The 12490-nt window shown below is 38.4% G+C and overlaps 1 protein-coding gene across 1 annotated transcript in view; it reads left to right on the top strand.

The window, feature by feature from the left end:
• The window catches only part of gra (granulito), a 96577-nt gene extending 88411 nt beyond the window's left edge, over window positions 1-8166 (top strand). Inside the window, exon 7 of the mRNA XM_048596065.1 lies at window positions 6133-8166. Within this exon, the coding sequence (XP_048452022.1) occupies window positions 6133-6216 (84 nt within the window). The 3' untranslated portion in view covers window positions 6217-8166. The remainder of the gene's footprint in view (window positions 1-6132) is intronic.
• The last annotated feature ends 4324 nt before the right edge of the window (window positions 8167-12490 follow it).

Genomic DNA, 12490 nt, shown 5'->3' with positions numbered 1-12490 from the left:
CAGGTCGATTTAAAAAATGTATCTTTTGAGTGCTCTTGTGCAATGGTAGGGTAGAGCCTTTCCCTCTAAGCTGGGAGAGCCAGGTTCAAGTTCCACCTGCTCCAGTGATATGACATAACATCTCTGAACAGATTTAAGATGGAATATAAGTTGTAGTGCAAATACTTAAAATTGTAACAAGTTGTAACTAGTAATCCAGATTAGGCAGGATATTGCTCAGACCACCCTTTGTCTCTTTGCTTCTTGATTCTCAACTTCCTGGAACCTCTCTGTAATGTGTGTGACTGGAACCTGTCTTCAGAGCCCTTTTCCATGACCAAATCCACATGTTGAACCTTCCTACAGTCTCTTACTTATAATCATCTTTATCAAGGATGATTACGTGGATGGCAAGGTCTTTTTGGATCTTTTGGACCAAATTGCTATGGATCTGTGAAGATTTACTTTGTTGCAAAAGGCACTTCATAACGTTTAATTCTTTGCCAAAATTTTGAGTTAAATATCCCACCATTCGTTGTCAATCAGCTGTCATTCTTCTTTTGAAACCTCACACATATTCTTGCCTCAACGTTTCCTCATCACCACACCAGCTTTCTGTCCCAAAATAGTCTTATACTCCCATTCATTCCATTTAAGTACCACACTAACTTAATTTGGTCTGTACACGAGGCCTGTTAATAAGCATTCACAATCACCATTCATTTCAGTTATTCTTGTCCTTTATTTAGCTGGTCAACCAGACTATTGTGCACTTCAATTAACCTCATGTCCCGACATTTTAAAAAATTGTTTCAAATTGTAGACGTCACTGAAAAGGACAGCGGTTGTTACCTATCAATGGCTTGTTAGGTTATTCAGAAGGTGGTTAAGAGTCAACCAAATTGCTATGGATCTGGAGGCTAGAATGGGTAAGTACGGCAGAATAGTTTTTTCCGGAAAGGACATTAATGAAGCAGATGATTTTCAACCGCTATCAATGATAGCATCATGATAATCACTGTTGGGGTTAGATCTCAATTCTAAACTTATTAATTAATTTAAATTTCATCAGCTACCATGGGCCTCTGGATTACTAGGCCAATGATATAGTAACTATACACCACCCCCTCTACAAATACCTCTGCAATAATATTCAGCATGGTTAAATTAAAAGCTAACTCTTTCGTAGGCTGTTGTCGCACAGTGATGATGTCCCTGCCTCTGAACCAGAAGGCCTGGTTTCAAGTCCATCTGCTTCAGAGGTGTGTCATAACACATCTGAACAAGCTGATTAAAAAGTATCTACTGTTTATTTCAGCTATGGCATTTTGAATATTGTTGAAAAATGACATATTTTGTCAAAGCTTTTCATGTTGTTCTCATCAATTCAAAAGAATACTAATTTAAAGGGAAAACAACTTCTAATATTGTATCACATGAGCATTCTGATTGAAAGTCAGGCTGCCATGGTGAATGCACCTGTTAACGATGATTGGCCAATAACTGCTGAATTTGTATTATTGGATTGCCATTGACCAAAGAGTTAATTGGACAATCCATATAAATAATGCAGCTGTGAAAACAGTTAAAAATCTGACAGTTCTGCAGCAATTAACTTCCAAAGCTCCGCCCACCATCATTAGGCAAACTCTAGAAGTCTGATGGGAGCAAAAAAGAAATGAGTCTGCTGGGGGGATTCTTGTGATGTACTGATAGTGTCCCTACTTTTGGGCTAGAAGACCTGAGTTCAAGTCCCACTTGTTCCAGAGGTATCTCAGAATATGTTTGAACATGTTGATTTAAAAATATCTAGGATTGTGATGGAATATTCACCACTTGTCTAAATGAGTGAGTCTTCAACAACATTTGAGAAAATTGGCATTATCCAGAACAAAGTGGTAATAAACTATTTAAGAACTCTTCTGACAAGACTTCTATCATTATTCTCTGTAAAGTGATACTGCCGCCCACCTGCTGCAGGCCTGGATCAGCTGTCTCCCTGAGACCTGTCACCTAGATAGGACTGAGCATTCACCTTCCCCTGCCCCTTGTATGACCCAATATTGTCCATCTACCCTGCTTTACCCTAAACACTGCATCACTTACTGGGCCCTCTTTCAAAATTGAGCCCTACCCAACTGGAACCATTTCCCTGGCACTGTGCCCCCTACCAATGGCAATCTATCCACCTGGAACCCTCTCAACTGGCACACTACCCTCTGTCATCTATTTCCATACCCATTTGGTTCACTATCCCACATGATACCTTACTGGCACCCTTCCCTCTCAGTTTTGTATTTTATGTACTTACCATTTGACAATATCTGTCAAAGTAGCTGGCTGTGATTCTGGACTTTTAAGTTTCAGAATGCGGCACCTGACTGTTGTGAAAACAGCTAATGATTTCCCTTCAGTTGACAAGTTTGTAGTATGAGAGAACTGAAAGAATAGTAGTAGGGCCCTGATTTCTAAAGGAGCCCTGATTGCTATCTCCTGTCAGAAATGCAGAGCTCTCTGATTTCATAAAAAAATGAGATGGAGTGACAAGGTGCCTGAGATTGCCATTTCTCAGAAAATCCAACCCTGTAATACTTAACAATAACCTGCTCACTAATGCTCAGTTTGTGTTTAGCCAGCACCAATCTGCTGCTGACCTCATTATAGCTTTGGTTAAGATATGGAAAAAATCACTGAATGCCAATAGTGAAATGAGAATGGCTGCCCTTGCCATCAAGTCTGCATTTGAGCGAGTGTGGCCTCAATGAGCAGTAGCAAAAGTAAAGCCAATGGCAAATGGGGGGAAAACTGTACACTGGCTGCAGTCATACCTAGAACAAAGGAAGATGGTTGTGGTTGTTGAAGGTCAGTCATCTCAGTCTTGGGACAACACGCAAAAGTTCTTCAGGATAGTGCCCTGGGCCCAATCATCTTCAACTGCTCCATCATAAGGTCAGACGTGGGGATGTTTACTAATTATTTTTACAATGCACAGGACCATTCATGATTCCTTAGAGACTGAAGCAATTCATGTCCATAAACAGGAGGACCTGGTCAACATCCAGATTTGAGCTGACAATTGGCAAGTACCTTTTGTGCACACAAGTGCCAGGCAATGACCATCTTCAACAAGAAGGAATGCAACCTTTGGCCCTTGACATTCAATGGCATTACTGTTACTGAATCCCCCTCTGTCAACATCATGGGTGTTGTCATTGACTAGAATCTGAACTGGTCTACACTACCAATATTGTAGCAGCTGGTACGCAGGTCAGAGACTAGGAATCCTGCAGCAGGTAGCACACTTCCTGACTCCCCAAAGCCCTTATGCCATCTATAATGCAGAAGTCAAGACTGTAATAGAAGACTCCACAGTTGCCTGGATGAGTGCAGCTCCAATAATACTCAAGAAGCTTAGCGCCATCCAGGGCAAAGCAGCCCATTTGGCTGGCATCATATCCACAAAGTCCTTCCACCACTGATACTCAACAGCAGCAATGTGTGCCATCTATAGAATGAACTGCAGAAATTCTCCAAGACACCATTGTTCAACCCATGACTGCTATCATCTAGAAGGACAAGTACAGTAGATGGACCCACCCCCACTTAAAAATTTCTTGTTGTCCCTTCAGAGTCTCTGTGTCAAAATCCTGGAACTCACTCCCTAATAGCATTGTCGGCAGTATCTACACCAAATGGGCTACAATGTTTCAAGAAGGCAGTTCAGCATCACCTTCTTAAGGGCAACAAGCGATGGTCAATAAATGCTGGCTCAGCCAGTTGTGCCATATTCCCAAGAATGATTAAAAACAAAGAAATAATATGCCATTAACTGGATCAAAGTGAGACTTGCACCCCTCAGAAGCAGGATGCTTTACCCTAAATGTACTCCGAGCAGCACCAGAAAACAGTAATGGTCACTACTGAATTATATGCAACGCTAACAAGCAATTGCCTTCAGATAAGTCTGCGGACTTTGGGCTGGGACACCCCATTAAGGTTTTTGGGAGGGTTGATGATTGTAAAGGGTTAGAGAGAAACTTAAAAACAAAAAAAAAAGAGCAGGAGTAGGCCATTGGTTCAATGACCCTGATCCACCAATTAATATGGTAATGGATGATTCTCTACTGCAAAGCCATACTGCCCTCTTCCCATATCACTTGATGCCTTCAGCATCTACAAATCTGATGCTTTTTAAAATATATTCCTGATTTGGCCTCAACTATCTTATGTGGCAGAGAATTCCATGGGTTCACCAACCGTCTCATGAAGACATTTCTCCTAATCTCAGCCCTACATAGTATCCTAAGACCATGACCTCTTGATCTTGACTCTTAAGCAGTGGAAACATCATACCCGAGTCCAGTTCGTCCAACATTGAGAGATAAAGAGAGGGTACTATGTAGAGGTGTACCCCAGCCCCCCTAAAAGAGATACCCCACCATTTTTGCCTACCAGTTGCCCATATAATGAAAACTGCTTTTGGGCTGCTTATTGTGTCCCCTTCTTCCCCATAGTGTAGAGCATAGGCTGGGATTAGATGGGAATATAGCAGTCTGGTGATATGCTTTATTTTGCACGCTCTTCAGCCTTCCAACACACTGTTAACATACTCCCCATCATATTCTTGCTAATCATCAATGGTTCATCTCTAAACACTTTAGTCTCATCGTTAATTTTTTATCCACTTATTTCCTTGGCCCACTCTTTCCATTCAACCCTTCATCCTTTTATTCTTCTCCTCACTGTACTAGTTATTCTTTCCCCTTCCCCTCCCCTTCCCACTGTCTGTTTTGCATGTCTATCTATGTTTGAAGCATTCTTTGTGTAAACGATATTTAAGTTAGACCATGTACTCAAGGGAAGTTCACACTGGATGGAGCAGAAAGCTTCTAAAGTTCAAGAATATACTGAACTCACTTGAAGTTGGAGAAGTCAATTCAGATATTGAGAAGTACAATGCCAGCTTTTGAATATTTGCACAATTCACAAAAGTATGAGCAAAAATGTTAGTCGATTTAAGAATGATTATGGAAAGACAGAATTCAGAGGAAAATTGAAACATTTACTGACAGTTCTTTTCTATACTGCTTTGTGAAGTAATATTATGGAAAGTTTGTTGAGATTGTGAAGTGCATTTTTATAAATAGCATATAAGTTAGACAAGATACATTATTGGAATAAATGTTTTTGAAAATAAATTAATAAGGGGTTGCAGTTAGCTCACTTATCCAGATGGCTAGCAGAGTAAGACCACTAATGTGGAGTTTAATCACTATTCCAGTTCAGGTAAACCTTGGACCTGAGGGTGCTATAATATAATATAATAACACAGGCAACCTATGAAGCAGCTTGATTAGGGTTAATGATTTCATTCAAAGTTCTCACCCTCCTAATGCAAGTAAATATTTTACATACCTGAAATTTACTTGGTATTTTAAATTTTTGGTTTTATAGCTGGTGTGATAATTTTGGTATCCATTCTTGCTCGGCAATGGTTAAATTAAATAAATTAAAAGCCCCATGTGTTCCAAAACATGTCTGTGTTGCAAATAGCAGAAGTTGGTATTTCAGACTTGCCTGAGAGGCATGTCAGAACTACAGAAACTCATCTTGTAGTTTGAAATTTTGCATTCATTTATATATGGAAGCTGTGAGTGATATGTTGCTACTGTGAAATACAAAATATCTTTTCTACCTTCATGCACTAAAAATATTTATTGTTGGCATTGGCAGCTGAATAGCCATTTATATTGCTCCACACATGACAGAGGATTCTTTTAATTTAATGCTTGAATAATAGGTTCACTTTGCAACATTTATAAAATTGGAATAATAAACTGGACCACTAAATGTTACATACAGTATTTAATGAGCTATAAAAGCATGAGAGATCTGAATTCCCTTCAGGCTTCTCCTGTTGTGCTGTCATTGCTTTGCTAAGAGAAATGCTTGGAAATCTATCTTCTCATAAATGTGATGAAATATTTAATCCTTTTCAGCTAAATACGCAATGTGTTCATTTAGAATGTTTTAGCTGTTAACAAAAAAGTGAATTCATGACTATCAATTGAAGTGATGTTATAATGTACGTTGAGTTTTTTTTTATATCATGTAATCTCACATATTTGATTAATCCTATGTCTTCTCACCTAGAGAGAGAGGTTGTATGGAAGTGGACGGGGTTTATGTTTTGCTTACCAAAAGATGGCTACCAATCATCATGGAATTGCTGGCTGATTGACAGTTGTAAATCAAGTCCTGAACTCACTTGGAAGGTGCTTATATTCTGTTTAATATTTCTAAACATATCTACCGGACTTTTGGATCTTTATGGGAAGAACTCATCCAACTTTACTCAACAACTGGAAGATTTTCTTTTTTCAGTGATGAGGTTCATGATTAATTTCTTTTGATTCTAATTAATCAAGATGGTGAAGTACCACATTTGTAAAACAGCACTTTTGGTAGAGTTTGTGCACTTGAAATAAATTGAAAATGGGTTAACAAATATTTTTTTATGTAGCAAATGAAATACATAGAAAGGACAATATTGTAATTCTGGCTCTCTCTTTTGAGGGATAGTTATTGGATCAGTTACCACAGAGACCATTTCACATCCTGGAGGCAACATGGTATCCAGAGGCCATGCATAAAAAGAAACATTTTTTTAAAAAATCATTATGTTAAACATTTTAATCCAGACACCTTATCTGAAACAAAATCTTCAGTTCTGTGCTTTTCACCTGCAGTGTGTATTACCTACGAGTAAAAAGATTAGAATACATTAGCTCTGACAAGGTCATCCTCCTCTTTGATGTTATCTTATATCTACAAGGTAGGACTATCCCAGTTATCCAATGAGAGATATCAAAGGTACATTCCTTTTAAGAAATTAAGGAGTCATACTATGTTATCCTTCCTGTGCTATACAGACCTTGATTTCTGAACAGTTACGCTATTAGAAAAGTCATTTTCACCTGAACTGTTGTTTCCAGCAACCACTCTTCTGGCATTATTGGGATTCAGAGTAGGTGAGACAGGATGGATTTCACACTTCCAAGTTGGAAGATCCTTCTACATCTTTTACGTGTAAATGAGCATGTAACCAGAAGTTGGACCTCTATATCTCAACGTCGACCCATATGTAACATTAGACCAAGGAGCAGGTCATACTAATAGGGTATAAATAATAATGAGAGCTACTACATGTACATGTTTTACAACGTAGTCTCTTTAGCATTTGCCTTGTACCCCTGAGCTTCAAAGATTTACATCACACACTGCCAATTAGCAGAAGTGCATTATGAACCAAGAAAATAATTTCCCAAATTTAGTCTTCATAAGCTATGCATAATACTTTAGTTTTTGCACAACAATATCCATGTAGAAAGATTTAATTTTCTTATTATTCAGTGTTCATTTCATGCTCTACTGCATGAGCATATGGAGAATGAATATGTGTTGAAAATAGCCAGTGGTAACTCAGATTGCTTACAGCTTCATTATCAAGTCAGATACCATTATTCACAAGCTTAGAATTCTTTAAATGTTTATGGCTGGCACCAGAGAAGTGGTCTTTTTTTGCTTCAAGAAGCTTACGTTTTAAACTCAGTTTAAAATCCCTCGTGTAGGCAAAGATCTCAAGGTATATGGTATTAAGCATATATGTAAGCAATCTTGATTGAGAATTAAACTGCCTACAGAATTATCACAGCTAGCGCTGTAGCTACCAGAGTGACTGAAAAAGAGGTTGATGAGATATCTGTGATGCTCTCTGGTGGGATCTTCAGATTTCAATTAATTGAATGGTAAATTAATTGTTTTGTGTGTTCTGTGTTCTCCATAAGTTCTCTGTAGCATCCTATTGTAGAAATTGGCTTAAGATCCATCAGTGTGCCTTTGGAACTGGAACAATAGCTTTAAAACTTTCAATGAAGGGTTCACTCATTTGGTTATACTTTGGCCTGTTGAATAAATCCTGATGTATACATTTGATTTTTTCAGTCTGCTTCCTGCACCAGTGATTGATCCAATGAGCATCCACGGACAGTGGATAAAGATTAAATGCATTACAATTCTCTAAACCATCTCACCCCTAAAATTGTTAGGAACACTGATAATACCTCTGAATTACAGATGTTTACCTCATATGTCACAACTACTTTCCCAGAATAATTATTTCAAATATCCAGGTGGTTTAAGTTTCCTCATTGCAGCATTCTATAGGTTACTATGAGTCTAAGGTCTTACCTTCATTATTCTAATCAATAGTGTAAGTTCATGTTTTGATCAGTACCTTTTGTGAAATTTTTTAAATTAGTTCTGAATTTGCCTTTAACTGGTTTGACCCTGTTGTTCCTTCTCTTCCTTTGACGTTTTACTTTAATTAATTTTCCACATTTACCTTTTCATACTATTTGCAGTCTTACGTACCTTCACTGAGATCTCTTAATACATCTCTCCAGGCTTCTAATTCAAATTTGTCCATTTAGCTCAGACTCTGAGACTAGGAATCAACCTTGTGACTTTTCTGCATTGCTTCCAGCACTTTGGAAAGCAAAAATAATGAACCTGTGCTGACATGTTATGGCATACCTCTGTGGCAAGTGGGACTTAAAGTCAGACCACCAGGTCCATTTGGCCTACCACTGCATTACAAGAACTAATAAATCACTTGAATGCCTACTTTATTTCTCAGTGACCAGAACAGCACACAATATGCAAGGTGTTGTCTGCTCAGAGCACAGTACCATTTGATTGACCTCCTTTGACTGGGATTCTATTGATTTGGTTATATAATTAAAGGTTCAGTGCTTGGGCCTCAGTTATTTACAATTTCAAACAACTACTTTGGTGAAGGGACCGAGTGTAATGTATGTGTGTAATGTTTGTCAATGATACAAAGCTAGGTAGGAATGTAAAATGTGAAGAGGATGAAAATAAAACTATAAAATGATATGAACAGATTGAATGAGTGACAAAATGTTATACAATGTGAGAATAAGTGAAGTTACCCATTTTGGCAGAAAATTGAAAAGCACAATGTTTTTTAACTGGGAAGAGACTGCAAAATATAGATACTCAGATACATTAGTGTGTCCTGATGCACAATTTACAGAAAGTTAACATACAGCTAGAGCAAGCAATTAGAAGAGCAATCGACATGCTAATCTTTATTACAAAGAAATTCAAATACAAGAGAAATCTTGTTACAATTATATAGAGCCTTGACAAGACATTATGTAGTGCAATGCAAAATATGGAACGAAATGTCACAATGTCGATTAAGGTTTTGACTATTTAGGACCAAGATGAAAACACTTTCTTTTATTCAAAAGGCTGCAAATGTCTGGAAATCTTTATCTAAGAGACATAAAAAATGATCATTTGTTCAGCTAGTATTTTAAAGACGGGGATTGATATATTTTTGGATTCTGGTCAAATTAAGGGGTATGGAGATAGTATGGCAGGAGGTGAGATAGATCAACCATAATTGCATTGAATGGCAGAGCAAATCTGAAAGGCCAAATGGCCAATTCTAGCTACTATTTCTGATATTCTTATGATTGCTCTCCAATGTTCAAGTTTTCGAGCTGCTTTCTCAAGCTGTGTTCATTGTGCTGAATCTTATTTTGCCATATTCAGTGCATGCACCCTATTGAAGTTAACCTGAATGCATGATATTTTGCGGGTGACTGCCATGAAACATTCTTGTTCTATCAAAATTAGCACTGACGGTACTTTCGATCTTTTCCTTGCTTGATTGCATGTTTCTCTTGTTTGTGATGCTTCCTTATTGCCCTCAATCTATGTAATTTCAACTGGTCCATAAATACTTAACCCTTTCATTCTTGATATCAACTGAATGCTCTTAAAGTAGCTGTTTAGAATATTTCCATTTGTTTTAGTAATGAATCTGCAACTGTTGTTCATTGAAATTTGATTCAAGTTATTTAATTTCATTTGTTGGTATGCATATGATATTAATCTGTGATTTTCAAACCTGCCTCAAAATTTATCCATATACTTTCCACCACACATCCATGCCACTTCAAAGGATGGTTCATATCAATCATGTCAGGCACATCTCAGGGGAAATTTTCCCAGTTTATTAGAGGCAGTGGTTCTGGAAAAATGATGAAAAAAATTCTGCCTCCCTTCATATTTCTCAGAAGTAGGTTCCCCATCATATCATGAACCCACATGGATGAGAAATCAGCCAATTAGAACACTTTATGAGTGCAGCGGCTCTTCTTCAACAGGACAGCCCACATGCCATACTAGCAATGCAACAAGGTAAGAAAGGTAAGTGCAGTGTAGACAGTTATTGAGGGCTCAATCCACCATTATTGTTGCATTTAAAGGGGGAAGCTAATCTCCAATGTGTCAACCATGATGCAACCATGATGCAAAGCTTGTATTGACAAGATCTACCCTTTGAAACAAGTACTTCAGATAATTTGCAGCAATAGAGAATTGATATTGTTCCGTTAAGCCAGTTGGAGAGATAAATAGCTAGATAAATAGTAATGAACTTTAAGATATGGGTCCATGTACTCTTGAGGTTCCATGGCATCTGCCATCTCTGGAAACAGCACCTACCTTCATGCTCTCCATCCATCTTGACCCTAAATGCCATGACTGTAAATCATGGACCAGTCTTCCCTTTCAGGTATGCCTCTTCCTTTTTGCTTTTTCAAAATTGGTAACCACAACATCCAGTTCTGCTACTTTGTGTGTTATGGTATCGCCTCAATTAATCGACTTTCGGTAGGCAGGTATATTAATCAGAAGTTCCAATATACCTATTGCATAAGGGAAAACACAGAAGTTCTTCCCAAGAAGGCTGAATAAATTTTATTCTCTCTTGCCAGGGAAGAGCAAGTGAAGCAAATAACTTTACAAGACCTGTAGTATTTCCTGTGGTACAGAACATTGAAAACTGCAAACATGTCACTATTCAGGCTCTGCATGTCAAGTCTGAGGTGCACCATAACTGGAAAGGGTTTCACTTCATCAATTTGCAGATGGTGTCCATACAATGCATGCCTTATAGGACCATGTCCACCATTCTGCCAGTCTTTAAAAAGCCTTTATTTTGTCGCAGTTCACTGTGTCAGTTGCATTTGAGTCTTAATGGCAAACAAGAAGGTACTTATTGGGTGACAAGGTCAATATAGCTCATAACCCCAGTTTACCACCTCATTTACAAATAGGTGGCATGCATACCATGAGAGCCATGATGCTACAAGGAATGTAACATTCTAGAATAATCGAATAATGAAACAGCACCTTTTTGCCTGTACCATTCTGGAGGAGCCCTGCAGTATTTGGCATAGCATGTGTCAAGCTTCATGATGGTATGCTGCATGCTGCAGAACATTTGCTATTACAAGGCATCACCCTAATATGCGAGTAGAGCAAGTAATAAAGAAGGCAAGTAGAATTTTGCCATTTTTTGTTAAAGGATCATTGAGAAATGGGAGGTCGTGGAAGTGTTCGCAATTTCAAGGTGATTTGGTGCTAACATTGGTCCAGGGCAAGTGAGGATATCAGAGCCCCATTTAATCAGGAAAAATCAACATTTTATTACAGAGTTAAATCAACATATAAACAAGTTGATATTTGAGGAATGTGCCATATAGCAAGCAAAGGGATGACAGCCAAAAGTAACAGAAAAAGTCTTGACCTAAATTAGTCATCCTCAAAGCAGGATCTTCTTGGCCTCTTGGGCCCATTGGTCCTTTACATTGTCTTCCTCTCTTTGACTGTCCTCGGAGGTTTCACTTTCATCCTGCATTTCATCCTCAACCAACACATTTCACGTTGACAACTGACATTGTGGATGGTACAGCATACCACAATGGTATGAGATACTTTGCCTGGGGTATACTGCAGAGCCCTTGACTTGTTCAGGCTACAAAACCTCACCTTCAGTTGATCTACAGTATATTTTACCATGGCCCTGGCTGCAGTGACAGTCTGAGGCTTTTTGGAAGTGCCATCAGTCAAGTGTGGAGCAAGTACCCTTTGTCATCCAGCAACCATCCCTGTATTGGCCAAATGAGCTTGAAAGAGACTAGCACCTGTGAGTGGTCCAGGATATATGGGTCATAGTAACTCTAAGGATATCTGGCCAGACCTGCAATATCTGGCTATTGTAGTCACAAATGATTTGAACATAAAGCAAGTAGAATATTTTTCTATTCATGAAGAATGCCACTTCATGATAAAGTAGTCTGATTACTAAGTTAGTAATCAACTGCACCTGTGGAAAACTGGTGATGGATAAGAATCCTAATGCCCGAGCTTCTTAACTGGCTATGACAGAAGGGCTGAGATGAATAGGTGAACTCTTGAGAAGAGTATCGGTGACTCCTGGATGTACTTTAGAGTTGAAATGTCAAATAGGTCCTCAGTTAATCCCAAAACGATCTTCTTACAAAAAAAAAGGTAGTTGTTATTTTTGGAGCTATGTGGATGGGATTGGCATTTAATCCTTGTGACCGTA

Source organism: Rhincodon typus, chromosome 4, assembly GCF_021869965.1.
Source record: "Rhincodon typus isolate 14 chromosome 4, sRhiTyp1.1, whole genome shotgun sequence".
Classification (NCBI taxonomy): domain Eukaryota; kingdom Metazoa; phylum Chordata; class Chondrichthyes; order Orectolobiformes; family Rhincodontidae; genus Rhincodon; species Rhincodon typus.
This window is presented reverse-complemented; position numbering and strand designations above follow the sequence as displayed.